This window comes from Puma concolor, chromosome B4 (genome assembly GCF_028749965.1).
Source record: "Puma concolor isolate L17-30 chromosome B4, mPumCon1.1.hap2, whole genome shotgun sequence".
Taxonomy (NCBI): Eukaryota; Metazoa; Chordata; class Mammalia; order Carnivora; family Felidae; genus Puma; species Puma concolor.
In genome coordinates, this window is record NC_141673.1 from 73,681,856 (window position 1) to 73,701,220 (window position 19,365).

Genomic DNA, 19,365 nt, shown 5'->3' on the forward strand with positions numbered 1-19,365 from the left:
ATTTTAAACTGGCATATAAGGCATTTATAGTTGACTATGCTCACAATTATTAAAAAGATGATTCCCCCCAATTTATTCCCAAATGATAGGCTAAATAAATGCACATAGTGCTATGGAGTGAGTTGTGTCACCCTAAAATCCATATTTTGAAGTTCTAACCTCCAAGGTGATGGTATTTGGAGATGGGACCTTTGGTTTAGATGAAGTCATGAGGGTAAAGCTCCTATGAGGGATCCAGTGCCCTTATCAGAAGAGACAGCAGACAGCTTTCCTTCCTTTCTCTACACCACCTGAAGACAGAGGGAGAGGGTGGCCGTCTGCGAGCTGGAACAGGGCCCTCACCTAGTTGCTGAATCTGCCAGCACTTGGACTTCACATCCTCCAGAGCTGTGAGAAATACATTCCTGTTGTTTAGGCTACCCAGTCTATGGCATTTCGTTATGGCCGAAGCTGACTATTTTTTTTTATTATTATTAATTACTATTTATTATCCCAAGCTAATACATTTAGTGTCATTATAAACATTTTCAGACACTTCACCGATCCTCTCTCCAGGTCCTTCCCTGAATTTTTCCTGGCTTTACCTTACTGGGTAGCAGACAAAAGGAGATAACCTCATATTTACTGGATGTTTAGTTAGCGTCTGTTAGATGGTTGACATATATTATCTAATTTAATCCTGGTAAGAATATGTGACACAATGATCTATGGGAAGTATTTCGAGACAATTTTATTGGAAAAGAAAGTGATAGAAAATGTACACATTTTATAATCCACAATTAGGACTCTTCTAAATAGTATACATATATGACTAATTTAAATCTGGTAACCACAGTGAACAATGAAAATAAAACACCCCTTGATAGCTTTTCTTAAGGATAATCAATAATTTATTCTTTATTGTCACAATTACCACAATTATCTAGCTACATGACCAATGTCACTACATACCACAGGAAGATTGTCCACTTACACTTTACTGAGACAAAGACAACGGCCATTGATGTGTTAATGTACAACGGGATGTTAAAAAGAGGTGGTTTTTATGCGTAAGACAAGATGTGGCACATGATTTATTAACAGGTTTGATTTCATATGTATTATGCCAAGAAGCAAGCATAGAAATGTTTTGGCATTGAGTTGTTATTAGAGTAGAAAATAAGTAAACTAGAGAAATAAATCCAGATCTTAACTTACAATAGATACATTAAAGTAGGAAATTAATTGGCTCCTCAGTATTTTTGTTCAAGTTTTTTGTTTTCTTTCCTTGTGTTTGTTTTTTTTAATATATATAAATGAGTAATATGAATATATCACAAGTTAAAGAAAGATCTCAGCCAAAAAAGAAGGTACCAGTATATGAAAAACAAATGAAAAATTACCAGGTATTTTTGCTTACAAAAACTTTAAACTATAAAGAGTCGCAAAATATATATAAAAACGCCGCATTGAACGAGGCAATCATACTCTACCCAAACTGGTAGCGCCCTCCTAACATCAGTTGCATCGCTGTTCATTCGGTCATACGGTGGTGACTGACAAAAAGGCATTATGAACTCGTGTGCCATCAGGAGACTTGGCCCCGTGGGTCATCAGTTCTTGGATTGTCATCCAGTTGTCCAAAATTTTCTTGTTTCTTTTTTTCATCATCTTTTTGTGGCTCAGTTCAATGATGTTGATCTCCTTTCTGCCCTCGCTGCCGCTCTGGGGGCTCTCCTTGAGACACTCCAACCGGCTCCGCATCATGAACTCCCGGCGCCGACGCTGCTCCTTGGCCCGAACCAGGTGTTGCTTTCTTTCCTCTTTGCTCCAGTAGCGGCCCATTTTCATCTCGCTCATGGTGTCATCATCCGTCGTCATGCCACTGCGCTCCTCCTTGATCTTTAAGGCACGTTCCCTCAGAATCCGGTCTCGTACTGGTCTCTTTGTTATGTACCGCGTCCCGTCGCTCCTAATTTTCACCTTCCATTCCATCTTGGGCTCTGAACACTTCTGAGACTCCTTGCACATGCTCACTAAACTCAGCTGACTCTGCGCATACTCCACTGCAGATTTCTGTTGAATCAACTGCATGTAGCTTTGATAATGGCGGGCATGTGCCGGGATATTTGCGTATCTGTAGGAGGAGCTGTGGTAAGGGGAGAGGTAAGGGATGTGTTCGCTGCTGGTTTGCTCCTGATCAGAAAGCTTGCCGCTCTCTGAAATCTTCTCCTTGCCTTCAATGCTGCAACCTGGTTCAGTGCTTTTGGCTTTGGGGGAGGTCGACTCTTTACTGCTCAGCCCGGAAGAAGACTGATTGGCGGCCATTGTGCTTCTCAGGTTTTTCTTATTGGTGAGGTTGATCATTCTTGGAAGGGAACTGTCAGGGGAACGGTCCACAGTGAGTGGAGTGCTTCTGCAGCTTTCAGCTGTGTTGTAAGCGCTAGAACTGTCCTTGTCTGACTTTTCTGGATGTTCGATGATGTCATCTAGCTTTCCCCTTTGCATGTCTATGCTGGTGTTGTAATTCCGGAATCCTCCATCGTGCAAAGCCCAGATGTCTCCATACTGGTCTGTCACTTTCTGGAGCCTGTGAGCCTGCATGATATTCTGGCACTCCAGTTCAATGTTTCTCAGTTCTTCGTTAAGCAACTGTAGTTCGTGCTCCACTCCCTCTTGTTCCCCTTGATGGCATTCTATTGTGCTGCTCGAGTAATACAGGTCATATTCTCCATGGTTCCGAATCTTGCATTTGAGCTCCAAGAGCTGTCGGAATCTTTCACACTCCTCATCTGGGTTGCCAATGCAGTCTGAGTCTATGTATTCACCAGACGCGAAGCTCTCATTGCACTGAAGTTCAACGCTTCCTAGAGTGTCTTGGCTCTGCCCCAGCTCTCTCCTGCTCTTCAGGGATGCGCTGTTGGGATCCTCCGCTGCGTTCTCCTGCTCTGAGCTCTCATCGTTCCGCAAGCTTTCATCTGTGCGCCCCACCCCACTGTCTTTCTCGTGGTTGTTAGAGGAGGACGTTGCCGTATCTGTTGTGCCCTCTTCTTCTTCTTGTTTTTTTGGCTAAGAAAACCAAGTTGAGAGAACAAAGAAAATTAATTATCTTGAGAAACACTGATTGTGGACAAACTCGAAAGAATGATGCTTCTTGAAATAGGCAAAAGACATGAATAGACACTTCTCCAAAGAAGACATCCAGAGGGCCAACTGACACATGAAAGAATGCTGAACTTCACTCATCATCAGGGAAATACAAATCAAAACCACAATGAGATGCCACCTTACACCTCTCCGAATGGCTAACATGAACAACTCTGGTAACAACAGAGGTTGGCGAGGATGCAGAGAAAGAGGATCTCTTTTGCTGTTGGTGGGAATGCAAGCTGGTGCAGCCACTCTGGAAAACAGTATGGAGGTTCCTCAAAAAACTAAAAATAGAACTACCCTACGACCCAGCAATTGCACTACTGGGCATTTATCCAAGGGATACAGGTGTGCTGTTTCGAAGGGACACATGCACTCCCATGTATATAGCAGCACTATCAACAATAGCCAAAGTGTGGAAAGAGCCCCAAATGTCCATCGATGGATGAATGGATAAAGAATAGGTGATATATATATATATATATATATATATATATATATATATACACAATGGAGTATTACTTGGCAATTAAAAAGAATGAGGTCTTGCCATTTGCAACTACATGGATGGAACTGGAGGGTATTATGCTAAGTGAAATTAGTCAGAGAAAGACAAAAATCATATGACTGCACTCATATGAGGACTTTAAGAGACAAAACATGAACATAAGGGAAGGGAAACAAAAATAATATAAAAATAGGGAGGGGGACAAAACAGAAGAGACTCATAAATATGGAGAACAAACTGAGGGTTACGGGAGGGGTTGGGGGAGGGGGGATGGGCTAAATGGGTAAGGGGCACTAAGGAATCTACTCCTGAAACCATTGTTGCACTGTATGTTAATTTGGATGTAAATTTAAACAATAAAAAATAAAACAAGTTTAAAAAAAAAAAGAATGATGCTTCTTGGCAAAAGTGTGGTTCCTAGAAAGCTGTTCTAATTTTAGCATCCATAACAATTTTAGAAACAAAGGCCATTAGCTCAAGGCAGCTTTTTATGAATTGAAATAAAGAAAACCAAAGCTGCTTGGATATGCCTGTCATACCTGACTTGGCGATAAATAAAACAGGACACATTTAAATACTTGATCCTTATCTTAAGGATTTCTCTTACTTGAGAAAATGGCATGCACGTGTGTAAATGAGGTGCCTTTAGGAGTCTCTGAGATGGTAACACACGAAAGGATGAGCGAGACAGGTAGTCTAAATGGTCTTCTGCAGAATGGAGGCCTGGAGTTCTGAAGCTGCATCATCTTATTATGATGATTTTTTTCCTGAACTTTAAGTTCAGAAGAAACTTCACTGATGTAGTAATACACTGGTAATGGTAAGCTAAATAGCACAGTATTTCAGGAATAGGTTAGTACTAGAGCCTTGGACCTTCCATCGATGAGGAACTTTAATCCCAAATGTATTCAGCTTATTAGTGACACAGAGAGGTGGAAAAGGCCAGTGCTATCCCCCGGAGTCAGGATTTCTTCTATGTCTAGGATGTCATATTTTCCGATACATGTGCCCAGACCTTAGTGCATCTCCAAATCACACTGCTCAAGAGCAACAATGTCATCTTAAGACTCATTTGGGTTACGTAAAAAATATTTTTCTACTCTCAGCCACTAATATCCCTTAAAGGTGAATTTTATTCTGCTGAGAGTGACAGTTCTCATGAAAATCAGAGCAGTACTGATTGCCAGATGTGGACTTAATGTCAAAAAGTGTATTTTTGACATAAATGTGAATACACACTTGTAGGTAAACTTTATTCCTTGGTAGTTTTTGGCTTTCATGCAGAACAATTAACTGTTACTGCCCTAAGAGGATGCATATGTAGTTCTTTCTCTGTGACCAGGGTAAAGTTATTGTTCTCTCCGTCACTCATCACATACAAGTCTACGTGGCAGTTTCTACATTGTATTTTCTTTATGTGTAAGTCCACTCACTATCTTATATGTATATTTCGTCTAGTAGGTATAATTATACAATTCAATATAATTAAGCCTGTTAGTGTTAAAGAAGGACAGAATGCATGAGAAAAGGTATTCTAACACAGGTTTGAAAGGTCCCTCAAGAAAATTGTTATATTTTTCTTCCACAGAAGTTATGGCAGAACAAAACGTAACATCAGCCGTAAAGGAGAGCACATGACCATGTATCATGTTATTCTAGGATTCTCAGCCTTCCCTAAAATATTTTTCCTCAGTTGTTGAAAACATACTGAGATTTTAAATGCCTTATCGATAAAAAAACAAACAAAACATAATGTTATAAATAAGTAATTGAGTGCTTGGTACATCCGTATGTTCCTCGAATCAAGCTGACAATAGTATCCAATGTGGTGACATCAACAGGCTGTGCCATAAAACCCCCAGTGGATGTTATGGATACTGGACATTTTAGGTTATATACTATATTATTTACATTTATTTTTTCATATCTTTGATGGGCTTAAAAATACAAAAGGGGTAGTATTTCTTTATCTTATTTTTTTGTTTATTTGTTTTGGAGGAGCGAGAGCAGGGGAGGAGCAGAGAGAGACGGAGATAGAGAATCCCAAGCAGGCTCCATCCACTCTGTCAGCACAGAGCCAGATGTGGGGTTCTATCTCAAGAACCGTGAGATCACAACCTGAGCCAAAACCAAGAGTCTGACGCTTACTTGACCCAGCCACCCATGTGCCCCTCTTTATCTTATTTTTATATAGAGTGCAAAGGATATAGACAAATTATGCCAAGAGCGATGTTCCGCAATGTGTCAACAGCAGCCGTTAAGACCAAGGATAGTGCGTCAAAAGAAAGTTTTAATGCGTATGTGTATTTAAGTTTTGTAGTATGAATACATATTTTTATTTTATTATTTTATTGAATTTGCCTTTCTTTAGTCACTGGTTTATGAGACAATGTGAAAATAAAAAGGGTTTTCCATTCTCAAACCTAGAATTCCTAGTTTCTAATGTAATGCCACTCTATCGTTTATCATTTCCCTATGGAATTATGGTGACAGGCAATGCTTCTACCAAGACATTTCTAATGTAGTATTATTGTTTATAAGGGCAAAGGACCTTTAAAGGTTTCTGTACTTCTTATCATTTTTCAGTCTCACAGTGAAGAAAAATTTCCACACAATGAGAATCTAACCTCAGGGATGTCTAGTGTTACCTCCAACGACCTAGCATTTGTATTACGTCTGATGAGTAGGTAGCATTTGACACCCTATCGCTTCACCTGGACAGGATTTCTCCCTTCTTTCTTTATTCCAACATCCTCCTGTCAATTCTGTATCCGGTCACATTTTGTATCTAAGAGAGAAAAAGCCTGGAGCAAGGACTTTCTTGCTTGTAACCAGAAGCTGCCGCCAAAAAATATCTTTATCTGTGGCCAGCGTTGAAGTCATACATAAAAATTTCAATCTGTCCTGCCTACATTGAAAAGCAATCACCACAGTAGCAGCATCGCTTTTGAGCATGAGCTACTGTTTGTGAAGTGGCCAATGAGCATTGCACACGCAGCTATGTTGAGACCGTAGTCTGCAATATAACGATTTATTTAATATATGGGCATGTGCACACAGACACGTGCACATACGTCTCTGTTATGAAATGCTAGCACGTCAATAAATTCCATCATTCACTTCGTAAAGCGATAGGATGTTTGTGTTTCATGTCCCTAAGCCTAACTGTCCAGGATTTTTAAAAAAACTATCTCTTAGAATGTGTTAAGAATTAACATTGAGAATAGGACGATAATTAAATCAATAAACTGACATCAGAAGTGTTAATAAAGCTGTATCAGGCAGATGAATGACACGAATTCAACACACAATAAATCTAGGATATATTTTAAAAGATCTAGGATATAGTGATCTTGTCTTTATCCAATAGGAACAACAACGATCACAAAAGAATCCCCAAACTCGGTTTGCCACAAGCCCCTCTGTAACCTTTCACCAGCAATGAATTAATTAAGAGCAGAAACTTTGTTCATTTTCCTTGTATTCTCAGAATCAAGTGTGGTACTTGGAACATATTAGGAGCTCAGCATTTTTGGTTGAATGATTATGTGACCCTAAGGCAAGATAATGTCAATGATCTCAAATAAGGCTACTCCTCTTCAGGAGTATATAGGTGGAACCGTGATACCAAAACCATAAATCAGATTGATGGCTTACATCATGTCACCATCATGCTATAGTTGCCTAAATATTCAAAGAGACACATTTATATTTTAAATTGTAAAGTTAACTTTGGGAGGAGAGGTTATCGCATGAGATAAAGCTTGTCTCCAGCTGGCATATCGAAAAACAAGGTATATTTTTGCTATTAAATTTCAGAATTGGGTTGAATAGTACCTGGGTCAATGTTTGAGTACTACCAGACTCTGTCAACAATGGTCCCAAAGCTTTCCAAGCTAGAAAGATCTCAACAGAAAAAAAAATGTATTTATTCCTTCTGCTTCATTTGAGATGCCCATCTAAAAAATTACCATTACAGAGGTGTTTGATCAAACTCTTTGATTTAGTTTTTTACTCCATTTATGATTATCCATTAAAAGAAAACCCACTTAACCACATTTCAAATGACGTCGTTCAAATTTTGGCCCTACCTGCTCCACCTCATTGGCCGTGCCCTGCATTGCTTCATTATGCTGTTCTTCCAGCATCTCCAAGTTTAACTCCTCTAAGAATTCATTCCTTTCATCTTCCAGCCAGCCTTCATCCAGCTGCAAAAGAACACATTAGTACATTATATTAGGTTAGTGGGAACTCATGCTAAAATAGGGTAAACTTAAATGGCAATGCCTGACCAGTTCCTTTTATCATAATGATTCTCTTCAGAATATCAGCCTCTGATAGTTCACCTCTCAGAAGGAGGAAAAAGTGATTTAAAAAAAAAATTGGACTCCTATGCCTTTTATCCTTTCCTGAAACAGAGCTACAGAGTTTCTCTCATAGCCAAGTAGATCTCACAGAATAGAACATTACCATCTTTCAAAATGTATGAAAAGCATATTGCATAATCCACAGCTGTCACGCTCATTACCTCCAACAGTCCCTGTGTTAAAGAACTGCAGTGGTACTAATAGGGCCATGAGACAATTGGGCTTTTTTCCTTAACAACAACCTTCAATGAGATGACACACACAGTGTTCCCCACCCCCCATACACACTGATGCTCCTACCCTCATCCTGCCTTTTTATTTTTAGGCAGATGGCTTCCAAGTCAACAAGATGGCTGCTTGCCACAAATACAGACATTTATTTTATCTAGGGGGAAGACGAGAAAAATTCTAAGTTATTCTTCTCGTAAAAAAAGGTGATGCTATCCATGTCTATTTTGATTCATTTTTCACACCCAATTGCAAAATATAGATACATACACACACACACACACATGTGTGTGTGTGTGTGTGTGTGTGTGTGTGTGTATGTATCTGAAATTGTGCATTTAATGGGAATGGAGCAGTGTGGAGCACGCAGGGTTTTGTTTGTGGGTCCAGGATGCAGGTATTCTGGTGGGAGTCTTACACAAATTAAACTGAATAAATCCTGTTGGCTTCTCAATAACAAGTGAAGTGAAAAACCTTGCTAATATGATGAGTGTTGACAGTCAATACAGATAATTTGCCTCAAAGTAGATTTCTGGAGCTGGATTACATAAATTAGCTGTCTATGATGATTAAATTACCTGAATTATTGTCCATGCTCTGTTTTACTCTGTGTTAAAAGAAACAGCAGCTTTCTAATGAGCCAAAACTGACAATACAGTTGATCCTTGAACAGTAGGGGTTTGAACTTCATAGGTCCACTTACATGTGCATTTATTTTTTGATAAATACACTACAGTAATCTAAATCTATCTTCTCTTCCTTATGCTTTTCTTAGTAATATTTTCTTTTCTCTAGCTTACTTGATTGTAAGAATAGTATATAATACATGTAACATATAAAATAAGTGTTAATTGACTATGTTATTTTAAGGCTTCCAATCAACATTAGGCTATCAGTGTATTAGTCTTGGGGAGTCAGAAGCTACATGCGAATTTCGACTGGGTGGGGAGTGTTGGCTCTCCTGATCCCTGCATTATTCAAGGGTCAGCTCTAGTTTGAGGTGTTTTCATCCCTGAAAAACGGCAGAGTAAGCTCTTAAAGATAACTGAGATGATAAAACTTCGAGACAAAACAAATTCTGAAAGAAGGACATCCGGTTGCACCCGGAGAGGCATTAGCATATATGTGTCATATTCACCAATATGAAGGCAGTTATAGGTTTCTTGATATGTATTAAAGGCTACCTAGAACTTAAATTACCTCAGATTTGACTGGGGCGAAAAGTGTTGACACATTTATTCATCCTCATTTATCTTCATGTAGCCTCAATAACTTGAGCAAGTTCTACCCCACTGGCTTTGATATGCAGATGAACTGTGAAAATTAAGCTAACAATTCCATTTCAATTTATAATTGTCCAAGCTTTACATTCTCTAATCCGTTTTAAGTTTCATGAAGCTGCAAACTCTAGACTCCAAAAGAAATGACGTAAAGCTAGAAATGTTTCCTTTTCATAAGCACACCAAGGGATTTTTCTTTAATCAGGTCAAAACAAAATATTTGCTTACTCTGAAGTAGTGAATGATGGAATAGAGTCTTCTGAAATTTAAATGAAGGGGTGGGAAAGATAAGAAGAATAAACAGTAGAAATTAATGATTCCCTATAACTCTTTTCTTATTAACTAATCCCACAGATCCTTGAGTTGTCATCCGTAGTCAGTGTATGTCTGCTCTGATAAGTCTTTCCTCTAGGCTGGAAGTATACACAGCAGAGTAAGTAAGGAGAGATCCTTCTTGCTCACTTCCTTTCCCTGTTGTATCTCCCTTTCTACCTATGTGCATTCATGACAGTCTGAGTTTCAGGCTACGCCACAGACAGACCTTTCCCTTGAGCCGAGCTGCGAGAAAGGAGGGCTCTTATTATGCAACAGGGGGATCTGTGTGCACAGTATGGAACACACATGGCATTTCAGGGAAAAGAACAACCTGTATTGTCTCAAAAGTAGTGTTTACAAGTTCCTATGGAGCCCTCTCTGTCCCAATGTCCCAAGGGGAATAGGACAGAATAGCAATATCTTTAATGGTCTGAGGAGGAAAATGGGCAGAAAATGAAAGAAAGTTGACAGGGAATGAAAGAAATGAGTTATTTAAAAATATTGCACAGATGTACCATATTGCTCCCAGCAAATCTGTAGATCATTTCCAAGAATGCAGAGAGTATTTGAAACATTAAAAAAAGAAAAAGCCTAGAGAAAGCACACAAAAAACTTCCACATTCTCTTGCGATAAAATTCATATGCCAAAAATGCAATAATAAGATATACTGAAATTGATTAAAAAATATAGGTGATATAAAGGCAAGTTTATGTTTTTTTTTTTTTTTGGTCTTCTTTTTTCTTGCATTTTATAGCATGTACTGCCTAAATTGCATTTTAAAAAATTTGGTGTTAAAATGCATTTTCTTTCCTTATTTTTATAGAAATCTGATTTTCTAAAGGCAATCAGCTTTCTTCCAGTGGCATGAGGTTTCTTTAGGATCGAGGGGCTAAAGCAGATCCCGATTTTGGCAGGACGGTTATATTCCCCTCAACAGTGGAAAGGAAGTCTCCTTTGAAAATTCATCCTCCAACATTGATCCTGCTGGATCAGGAGTGTAGCCAGATATTTGAAAATACCACCAGTTCTAGCAAGCATATGTATTCTATCAACGATAGATCTAGTCTTATGTCATTAATTTCTATTCTTTCCACAGTCCATTATAGCCATTCTGTGGCATGGTTTAAGGAAATGCTTCAATTCTAAATTAATGAGGTGCTCTAGCAGTTACATGGAAAGCGCAGGGAACCCACATTAAAACATTAAAATATCTTTTCTATAACAGGGATAACTACTCTGTTCTCTTCAATTTACCATGAATTTAACTAACATGTGTTTAATCCCTTTATTCTGTTCTTTTTCAAGAAAACGGGATCAGTGAGACTAACTGGGTTGCCAAATTTCCAGGTAATTAGTGACATTTCATACATATTTTTCAATTTACTCCCAAATAGGCAGTCCAGCCAGTCGTGTCACAGTCGTGTAGGCTCCCTTCCCCACTCCTGACACCTCAGGTGTGTAACTTTACTCTGCCTTGGGCAATAGCAGGCTTTATGGGAACCATTTAGAATGGTCAAGGGCATAAAGGAAATATATGCCGAAAGGGTGATCTTTTATAACCACTATATTCAAGTCAGGATTTGGTCTGACACTGAAATACACTTACTCAATGTAATTTATAGATAGTATGTAGTTACTGAGTTTGAGAAATATCAGATCAATAGCCTGGGAGACAAATGGTGATATAACCAACTTCACTCAAACTACTGACAGATGGACAGAAGGGTGACGATGTGCTATCCTTTTCTGCATTGTGGCAGGGTATAAAAAGAATATAAAAAGAAGGACCAACAGCACTTTTCTTTCACCATATTACCTCTCCTTGACCGTCATGACATCGCCCTCTGTAAAGATATAAAAAGCAATTTCCCTAGAAGCTATCATCTTGGTTTTGGCCGGACAGATGTTTTTGTCACCCTAAACTTGGAAAAAATTCATTTACTATACATGGAACTACACCATGCTATGTTGGCCACTTTATTTGATAAAGTTGTCCTAAAAGGATTTAAGTTGATAGCTAGATACGCTAATGATTCTCTCATTAAAGATTCCTTCAAGATACCTTAATATGCCAATTAAATATTTTTAGATAGAAACCTAGAGCAAGGATCCATACAGGATTAAAAATCATACCGTCAACCATTTTTCATTTATGAATTCATTCAAATAACTGGCAAGTGGAAGGAGAGAATAATGATTCCATTTTGTATGTTTTTTCCCTTCTTTTTTCAAAAAGATAAGGTTGATCAGGTTGGTAGGTTAGGTAAGGTGACTCTTAATTATGTCTTGTGTACTCAGCTTTACAAATAAAACACAGTACTGATTTGATATAGATGAGCAAACAATGGATGTGAAGTTCAGTCTCCAGATTTTGGATCTGTGTTCTGACCTGAGTCTCCGGCCTTGCGACGAGCAACACGATTCTCTTACACTCCTCGCTCGACAGCAACGCCACTGCCTCTTCTCGATTCTGGACGTCTTCCCCATTTATCTAGAAAACAAATGAAAGTGGCACATTAGTTTCCATTTCCACAATGCTGCACACAATAAATGGCAAATATCAGCTCATTTATGGTGAACGTATGGACAATGAAGCTCACACAATGGGCTCATCTCCAGCCCCTCAGTGGTAAGTGCCTTCACTCAATTACGCGCTTACTGTAAGAGCCATATCGATCCCTGAAGGATGGCGGACATCAGAGGAAGCAGTTATGTTCATAAATGTCCAACCTGCGCCCTGGCAACATACATCTAGCAACACAATTAACCAGCCCCTGACAGGTGACGTTCATCTTTCTCCGCTCAGAGTAATGGAAGTGTCACTCTGAGATAATAGTGCTGGGGGAAGCAGGACTGGCAATACCACAACTGAAATCCGTCATCCTGCATGCCTGCTATGAGCCAATTAGAGAGCTACAGTATTATCTCTCACCAGGCAATGCTCCCAGGCCACTGCTGATTGCATTTTCATTTAATCATCTCATATTTGTGTGGGTCTGACTCAGTTGCCCCAAATCACTCTCAGGATCTCTTTCAATTGCTTAAATAATCAAAACAAGGAACAGTGCATCGGTAACATCCTCATCAACACTCCAGCTCTTTCTAAGATTCATCCATTTCCTCAAACAACAAAACTAATGAAATCTCTTAAGGCTCATCTCTTAAGTATACTTAACTTTTTAAAAATTAATACAGAGTAAAAATGGCTTTTTGAAAGAAACCAAGCTTGAGTAAACTTTGGATTAAAAAGACTCCAGTGGAATTCAATATATCTATATATATAGATATATATAGATATATATAGATACACACACACACATATAGTTTTCCTTTTTCTAAGTTCTACAGACACAGCAAATAAGATTCCTGAAGTTTGTATGGTAAGCTACATTTTCACATTCAAATGTATTTAGTTCCAAGTTAACTGGACTTTCTTCGGATATTTTATATTTATTTTATTTTATTGATTGTTCAAATCCATGGAGACAATGAGATTTTTTGATCCATAGCACATAATCAAAATATGCAGAAAGAAATTTTAGTTGAAGAGGTCAAGTAATTCTATCTAAAATAAGAATTATTTCAGTAAATTAAATAGAAAATGTAGCTGTACTGACTAATTTTTCAATAAGTAACATTTTTCACTACGGATTTCTGCTGAAAAGCATGAAGTAGACTAGTGAGAATTTTCTCCTCGTTTCTGGGATTCTGGGATTCTGGATGATTCTGGGATTCTGGCTGATACACAAGGACATATAATTATCGAAGCCCAGGAATCTCAACTTTGGACCACAGTAAATTATTCTTATTCCTGGACTCTTATCATACATACTGAACACAAAGAAAGCAGAAAATAAGTAAGAGTCTGGGGGGGCTGAATCATACAACCATATGCTGTATTTTCTTACTCTGATCAAATGCATATCACCTTTGTTTTTCACTTGTAAATGTGGATAGGAAATTCAGCTTTTACAAGTTTCAAGCGCATTTCCTTTTTTTTGGCAACTCACAATAAAACTCATCAAATTAGAAAACAGAAGCTAGGATTCCAAAATGGTAACTAATGATAGGAAAGGGTATTTTGTGGTTTTTCATAAATATACATCTGAAAAGCTATTTTTGTACTGAATCCAAGGCTTTTTCTCAAATGAAGATAAATTGGCAGTGATGGATTCCACTACACCTCCCCCCTCCCCAATTCGGTGTAGTCTGAAAATAAGGACTTGAAAATGTTTACTTTCTTTGAGCTTTGGGGGTTTACATCCATTTCATAGTAATTCTTAACACTGTGTCTGCAATGCATCTATTTGTGTATTAATCACGGACCTAATCATTCATCTTCCCTCCACTGTTGGCATGTTTGCTCCTAGGAAGATGGAGGTGGATGTTCTCCCACAGCTTCTCTTCACCTTTTCTGTTTGAAATCTAATTCTCATTACTTTTATTTCCTCAAGTATATACATCTAAATTCTGCATGTGAAGTTCATTTACTACTATCCTAAATACTCTTCATTCATGTTTATTTGATGTTACTATGATGGTCCCTATATGAAAGTGCAGATACTAGTGCCTTCCTCAGAGTGTTCTTGTAAGGATTAAATGAGTCAATACATGTCTAGGGTTGAAACAAGTGCCTGGTAAACAGGAAGTGCTCTAGGTTGCCACGTAGTGCTATTGATGTTACTGTTCTTGCTAGTATTATTATTATTACTACTATAACATCATTGATGTCTATATTTCAATCCTCCATACAGGAAAGATTGCTTTCTTCTAAACAGAGCAAATATATTAAAATTCATGCACAATAATTAAGTCCATAGTAGTAAAGGTGGTTTAGTACTCTATACATCTATCTCATATGTATTTCTAACTCTTCGAGAACCATCAAGAAACAATGTGGTTGTTTTAGATTTTCAGCCCCATTACAGTTGGTACTCATCTGTCTCCTCTGTGAACTCAGCATGACCAGAGCTATGGTCTCCAGTCCTCACACTATGCCTTGTCCTGAAAGGACAGATCCCATGTTGTAGAAACACATTTACACCCAGAATCATGGGTGGAATGAAATGAATTCACCATAGAAATCTGGTGTTAAAATGTAATTTATCGTTCCTCTTTCAAAACTGTGTCTTTAGCCCACCGGTTGGTAGATCCTATTGAACTCAGGACATGAGTTTGACACCCAGACTGATATTGGGGCAAGAAATGCAGCCATGGGTTTCAGCAAAGAATGAAAAGATTTGAGGAATGGAATCAGATAGAGCTTTCAACCTTCATTTGCTTTTGTTCCTGAAGGATGGCTTGTGGCTACAGGGCTGCTCGCGGGAAGGCAGTTTGCTGTGCATGACAACATCAGGCAGACATAAAGGTGAAGGACCGAGAATCACAGGGAGGAGATGAGATAGATGTGTCAGTGTGACACCACAGTTTAATGGAAGACTTTAATTTTAAGAAAAGAGAGGGAAAGAGAACCAGGAGAAAGGCAACATGTACCTTTTGTTACAAGGAGGAAAATTTGTGCTAGAAAATAGGTCTTGTCTTATTATCTGTGTCTGGGCATATGTAAACATTGACTTCAAAGCAGATATTGCCTTGGCTTAGAAGAGTTTCATGGTATTACAAATCAGCCAAAATCTCACATTGGGCCCAATCTGCTGTATGTGCGTGAGTGTGTGTGTGTATATGTGTGTGTGTGTGTGTGCACATGTGTGCAAAACCCTAAAAGCCTAGAGATGGTTTAATATAGCTTTTTTGCTTGAATGTGCCAAATTTTACGTTACCTATATTAGCAAGTACCAGAGGTGGGTGGGCAACTAAAATTCTTGGCACCACCTATGGAATGTATTTGAAAACCCAGGATCTAAGGCAAAAGAGGAATGATCTATTTCAAGTGAGCTTATATTTTAGTATGGAAAGAAGGTGAATAATGTACAGAGATATAGAAGTGGAAAGAACAGAAGTGGGGGGGGGCAGTTATCTAAGGGGAAGAAAGGAAAAAAGTAGGAACAAATGCTGGAAATAAGTTTAGGTGTAGGGCAGAGAAAGAGAGAGAAAGCTCATTTGAAGTCTTATTGTTCCACTGCTTGGGTTTTCTGCAGGATTTTGTCAGAGTAATCCTTAGGAACATGGCTGACGTTTTTGGCCAACATGAGATCAGGCTGCGACATGCAATATTGCTACGCTCACTATCCCAAGGAGAAAATGAGAATACAGCACTCTGATCACGTATGTTGTCTTTAATCTTTTCTCTCTGGGGCTCAGAAATGCTTGTCTTCACTCAGCATTGCAATTTTGTGAGAGGACTTCCCCATATTAATTCCTGAGGACACATCTGATACCACAAGTGTGTGGCGATGGCATGGAAGACAGAACACTTGATGGCTTGCAGAAGAAAGACACATGAGATCTAGAACATGCTCTCATGAAAGTGGTTGATGGTTTTTCTTCTGTATAATCCCTACCTTGGGCCAATCCGATGTATCTGTGTGGGTGGTGCCACTGGGTGAGGTCCCATGATACAGTACATTTAGAAAATTTTAGTTTCACAATGAGGACCAGACCATAGAAATACTCTACTTAGGTCATCATGAACAGGAAATTAAAACCACAATTGCCCTAAAGAGATTCATTTAAATAAAAGCCAGCCAGGAAACTCCAAGGATAAGAAGTAAATCCTCTCGTTCTCTCCCTCTCATCTCCCTGAGACAGGAGTCATTAATTGCTCATTACAGGGTATCCCATAATCTCCTCATCAACCATATGGGAGCTATTTGTCTATGGGTACAATTTTGTCACAGTTTTATTTAATATAATTTCAGCATTACCCTTAAGACTCTTTGTTTTCTGTGTGTGCAAATAGACTTGAATTCTAGGCTTTTTAATGTGACATGTATTTGTTCATTAAGTGTGACATATTTGTCACTGAATATAAAGTAATCAGGCAGACAACGGAATTTTGTCAATCCTGCTGTTGTTTCTTCAATGAACCCACTCCATTAAGGAATGCCTTATTATCCTGCAAATATTGTATCGGAAAACTTTATCTGCCTCTAATATAGCCACGAATAAGGAAGTGTCAAAATATATAGTATGAACATATGAAAACACATGTACTTTATTTTGATCTACCTCTACTCTGAGAACTAATAGATGCAATTTTAATAACTGCATTTGTATATCTACCTTATGGGGCAGTGGTTAGCTGCATTAGGAAGGGAGCCAGTGAGGGTGCAGTACAAGGTGTCAAATGTGGAGAGTAGATGGTCAGAGAAAGGAGTGATGACTGGAAACAAGAGAAACATGACAAAAAATAGACCCAACACATCTGAAAACGTAGCCAACTATGGTGATTTTATATTGGTGCACAAAATCTTCCAGACCTTTTAGCCACTGAGTCTTTTGTTGTATTCTTGTATTGTGCAATGATTGCTGGGCACAACAGACCCTTGAGCATCAAAAGAAGGTTACATTCTTTTTGGAGCAGCTGGGTGGCTCAGTCAGTTGAGCATCTGACTTTGGCTCAGGGTTATGATCTCACAGTTTGGTTTCTGACTTCAAGCTCTGCATTGGGCTCTCTGCTATAAGCACAGAGTCCTCCTTGGATCCTCTGTTCCCCTCCCTCTCTGCCCCTCCCCCCTCTTGTGCTCTCTCTCAAAATTAAACAAACATTTAAAAAAAAGGTTACATTCTTTTCAACTGAGTATTTTCAACTGTAGATGTCAACAAGGTGAACAATACATTTATAATTACTTCCAAATCAAAATAATAATAATAAAATATGTTTGGAGGTTTCATCATCTGGGTGATTCACACAAAAAAATGTGCCCTTATTTTTTAATGAGGCTGTATCAGTAAAGCTTTACTACAGATTTGATTCATCTATCCTATTACCTTTTCCACTAAATACCTATGTTTCATTCATGCATTTATTCATGTGTGATTGAGAAAGACATCGAAAATATGGTAGCAAACAAGACTGTGCCTTGGTTACCTGATTTCCCTTCCCCTGATATAGCCTATGACACATTCCATTTTGTTAAACTACAGGTCGCCACTTAGGGAGCAATAGAAATAGAAGTTACATATTCTTGAAGTTTCTGAAAAATTAGTAGGACCATGAATGACCACTAATTCATACTTTTATTCTTTCCTAATTGGAGCCTTAGTAGAGGGTCCTTGATGGAAAAGGAGTTCCGCAGCATCTAGCTAGAGAAGAGGAAGGGTATGAAGAAGTGCTGTGAATCAGTGAGTTGTACCCTGAAGAAAGGAAAGACTAACAGAAGGCTGGGCAGAATAACCTTCTGGTATGTGCCCAGGGCAGCGAGAACACACTTCTATCATGACAATGCCACACTGCATCGTAATCATCTGTGTATGCAGCTGTCTTCCTAACTACCCCTGGAGTGCCCCAAATGCTGGGATGGCATCTTGTCTATTTTTGAAGCCTTCATTCTAGGCACAGTGTTGAATCCATTCCCATCAAATGCAAAGAAACATTCTTCAGGGGTTTGCATTTAGGAAGGAGAAATGGGAACTGTAGGTCTATCACAAAGACTAAAAGCTATGCGGAATGTTTTAACAGTTTATAGCTCCCTCACTTCGGCTTTTAAGTCATCTTCCCCACTTCGTAGTTGTGATCTGCAGTGAAACTCAACCCTGACAGGCCTCTGTTATTAACTTGGATTAATCTGGACACAAAAGGTGGGGAGTTGTGTGTCTTTCTGTAGCCATTCTGCATGGGAAAGGACTCAGAGGAGAAGGAGGGGGTCAAGGTGGGTTTGGGGCGGAAACTGGCATTCAGGGTTATTCCTAATTTGGCCTGGAATTCTTACCAGCTCCACCTCCCCTCTTATGAGCTGCTCATCATCTTTAAACTGAAATTTAAATAGTCTCTATGTTTTCACATTTCCATGAGGAAAAGAAGGCGTTCCCCTCCACCCGTCCCCAGCAACAAATAAAATTCTTCAGACTTCTAGACTTTCATATAGCAATGGAACACAGGAATCCATGTTTACCTAATTTATTCTGGAAAGGGCAGCAGTAACTGATGCTACCGCTGCTGGTAGTAATACAAGTTAATGTTTATTACTCACCACGCCGTGTGCGAAGCATATCACATGCATAATCACATTTAACCTCTGCAACAATACGTTTTATTATTATCATATTTTAAGATGAGGAAACAGGCTTACGATGAGAGGTTAAGTAATGTGCTCGGGTAAGTGGTGGTGCTGGAAGTTGAAGAGGAGTTATCCAAGTCCAGAGATGATGCCTCAATCACTAATTATTAGCTAATAATTCTTAATGAATGGTACCATCCTCATTTTAAAAACATTTTTACTCGATAGCTTCGTGTTTTGTGAATGTTAATATCTAGAAAAGACAAATTCTTTTCCTAGTTTTTTATAAAAAACTAAATAGAATTGAAACTACTGAATAGTAGGAAACCAGAGGAAATGACTTACGCCACATACTTGCAAAATACGATCCCCTTCTCGAATTCGGCCATCTTTGGCAGCAATGCTATTTGGATCTACC

At 38.7% G+C, this 19,365-nt stretch overlaps 1 protein-coding gene across 2 annotated transcripts in view; it reads right to left on the reverse strand.

Annotated features, from left to right (window-relative positions):
- Window positions 1-706: 706 nt before the first annotated feature.
- Window positions 707-19,365, reverse strand: part of PDZRN4 (PDZ domain containing ring finger 4) — a 367,140-nt gene continuing 348,481 nt past the window's right edge. For both annotated transcript variants that reach the window (XM_086713640.1, XM_086713641.1), the window contains 4 exons: window positions 19,302-19,364; window positions 12,218-12,319; window positions 7,729-7,845; window positions 707-3,048 (listed from right to left, as the gene is read on the reverse strand). In XM_086713640.1, coding sequence (XP_086569766.1) covers window positions 1,522-3,048; window positions 7,729-7,845; window positions 12,218-12,319; window positions 19,302-19,364 — 1,809 coding nt within the window. In that variant the 3' untranslated portion in view covers window positions 707-1,521. The remainder of the gene's footprint in view (window positions 3,049-7,728; window positions 7,846-12,217; window positions 12,320-19,301; window position 19,365) is intronic.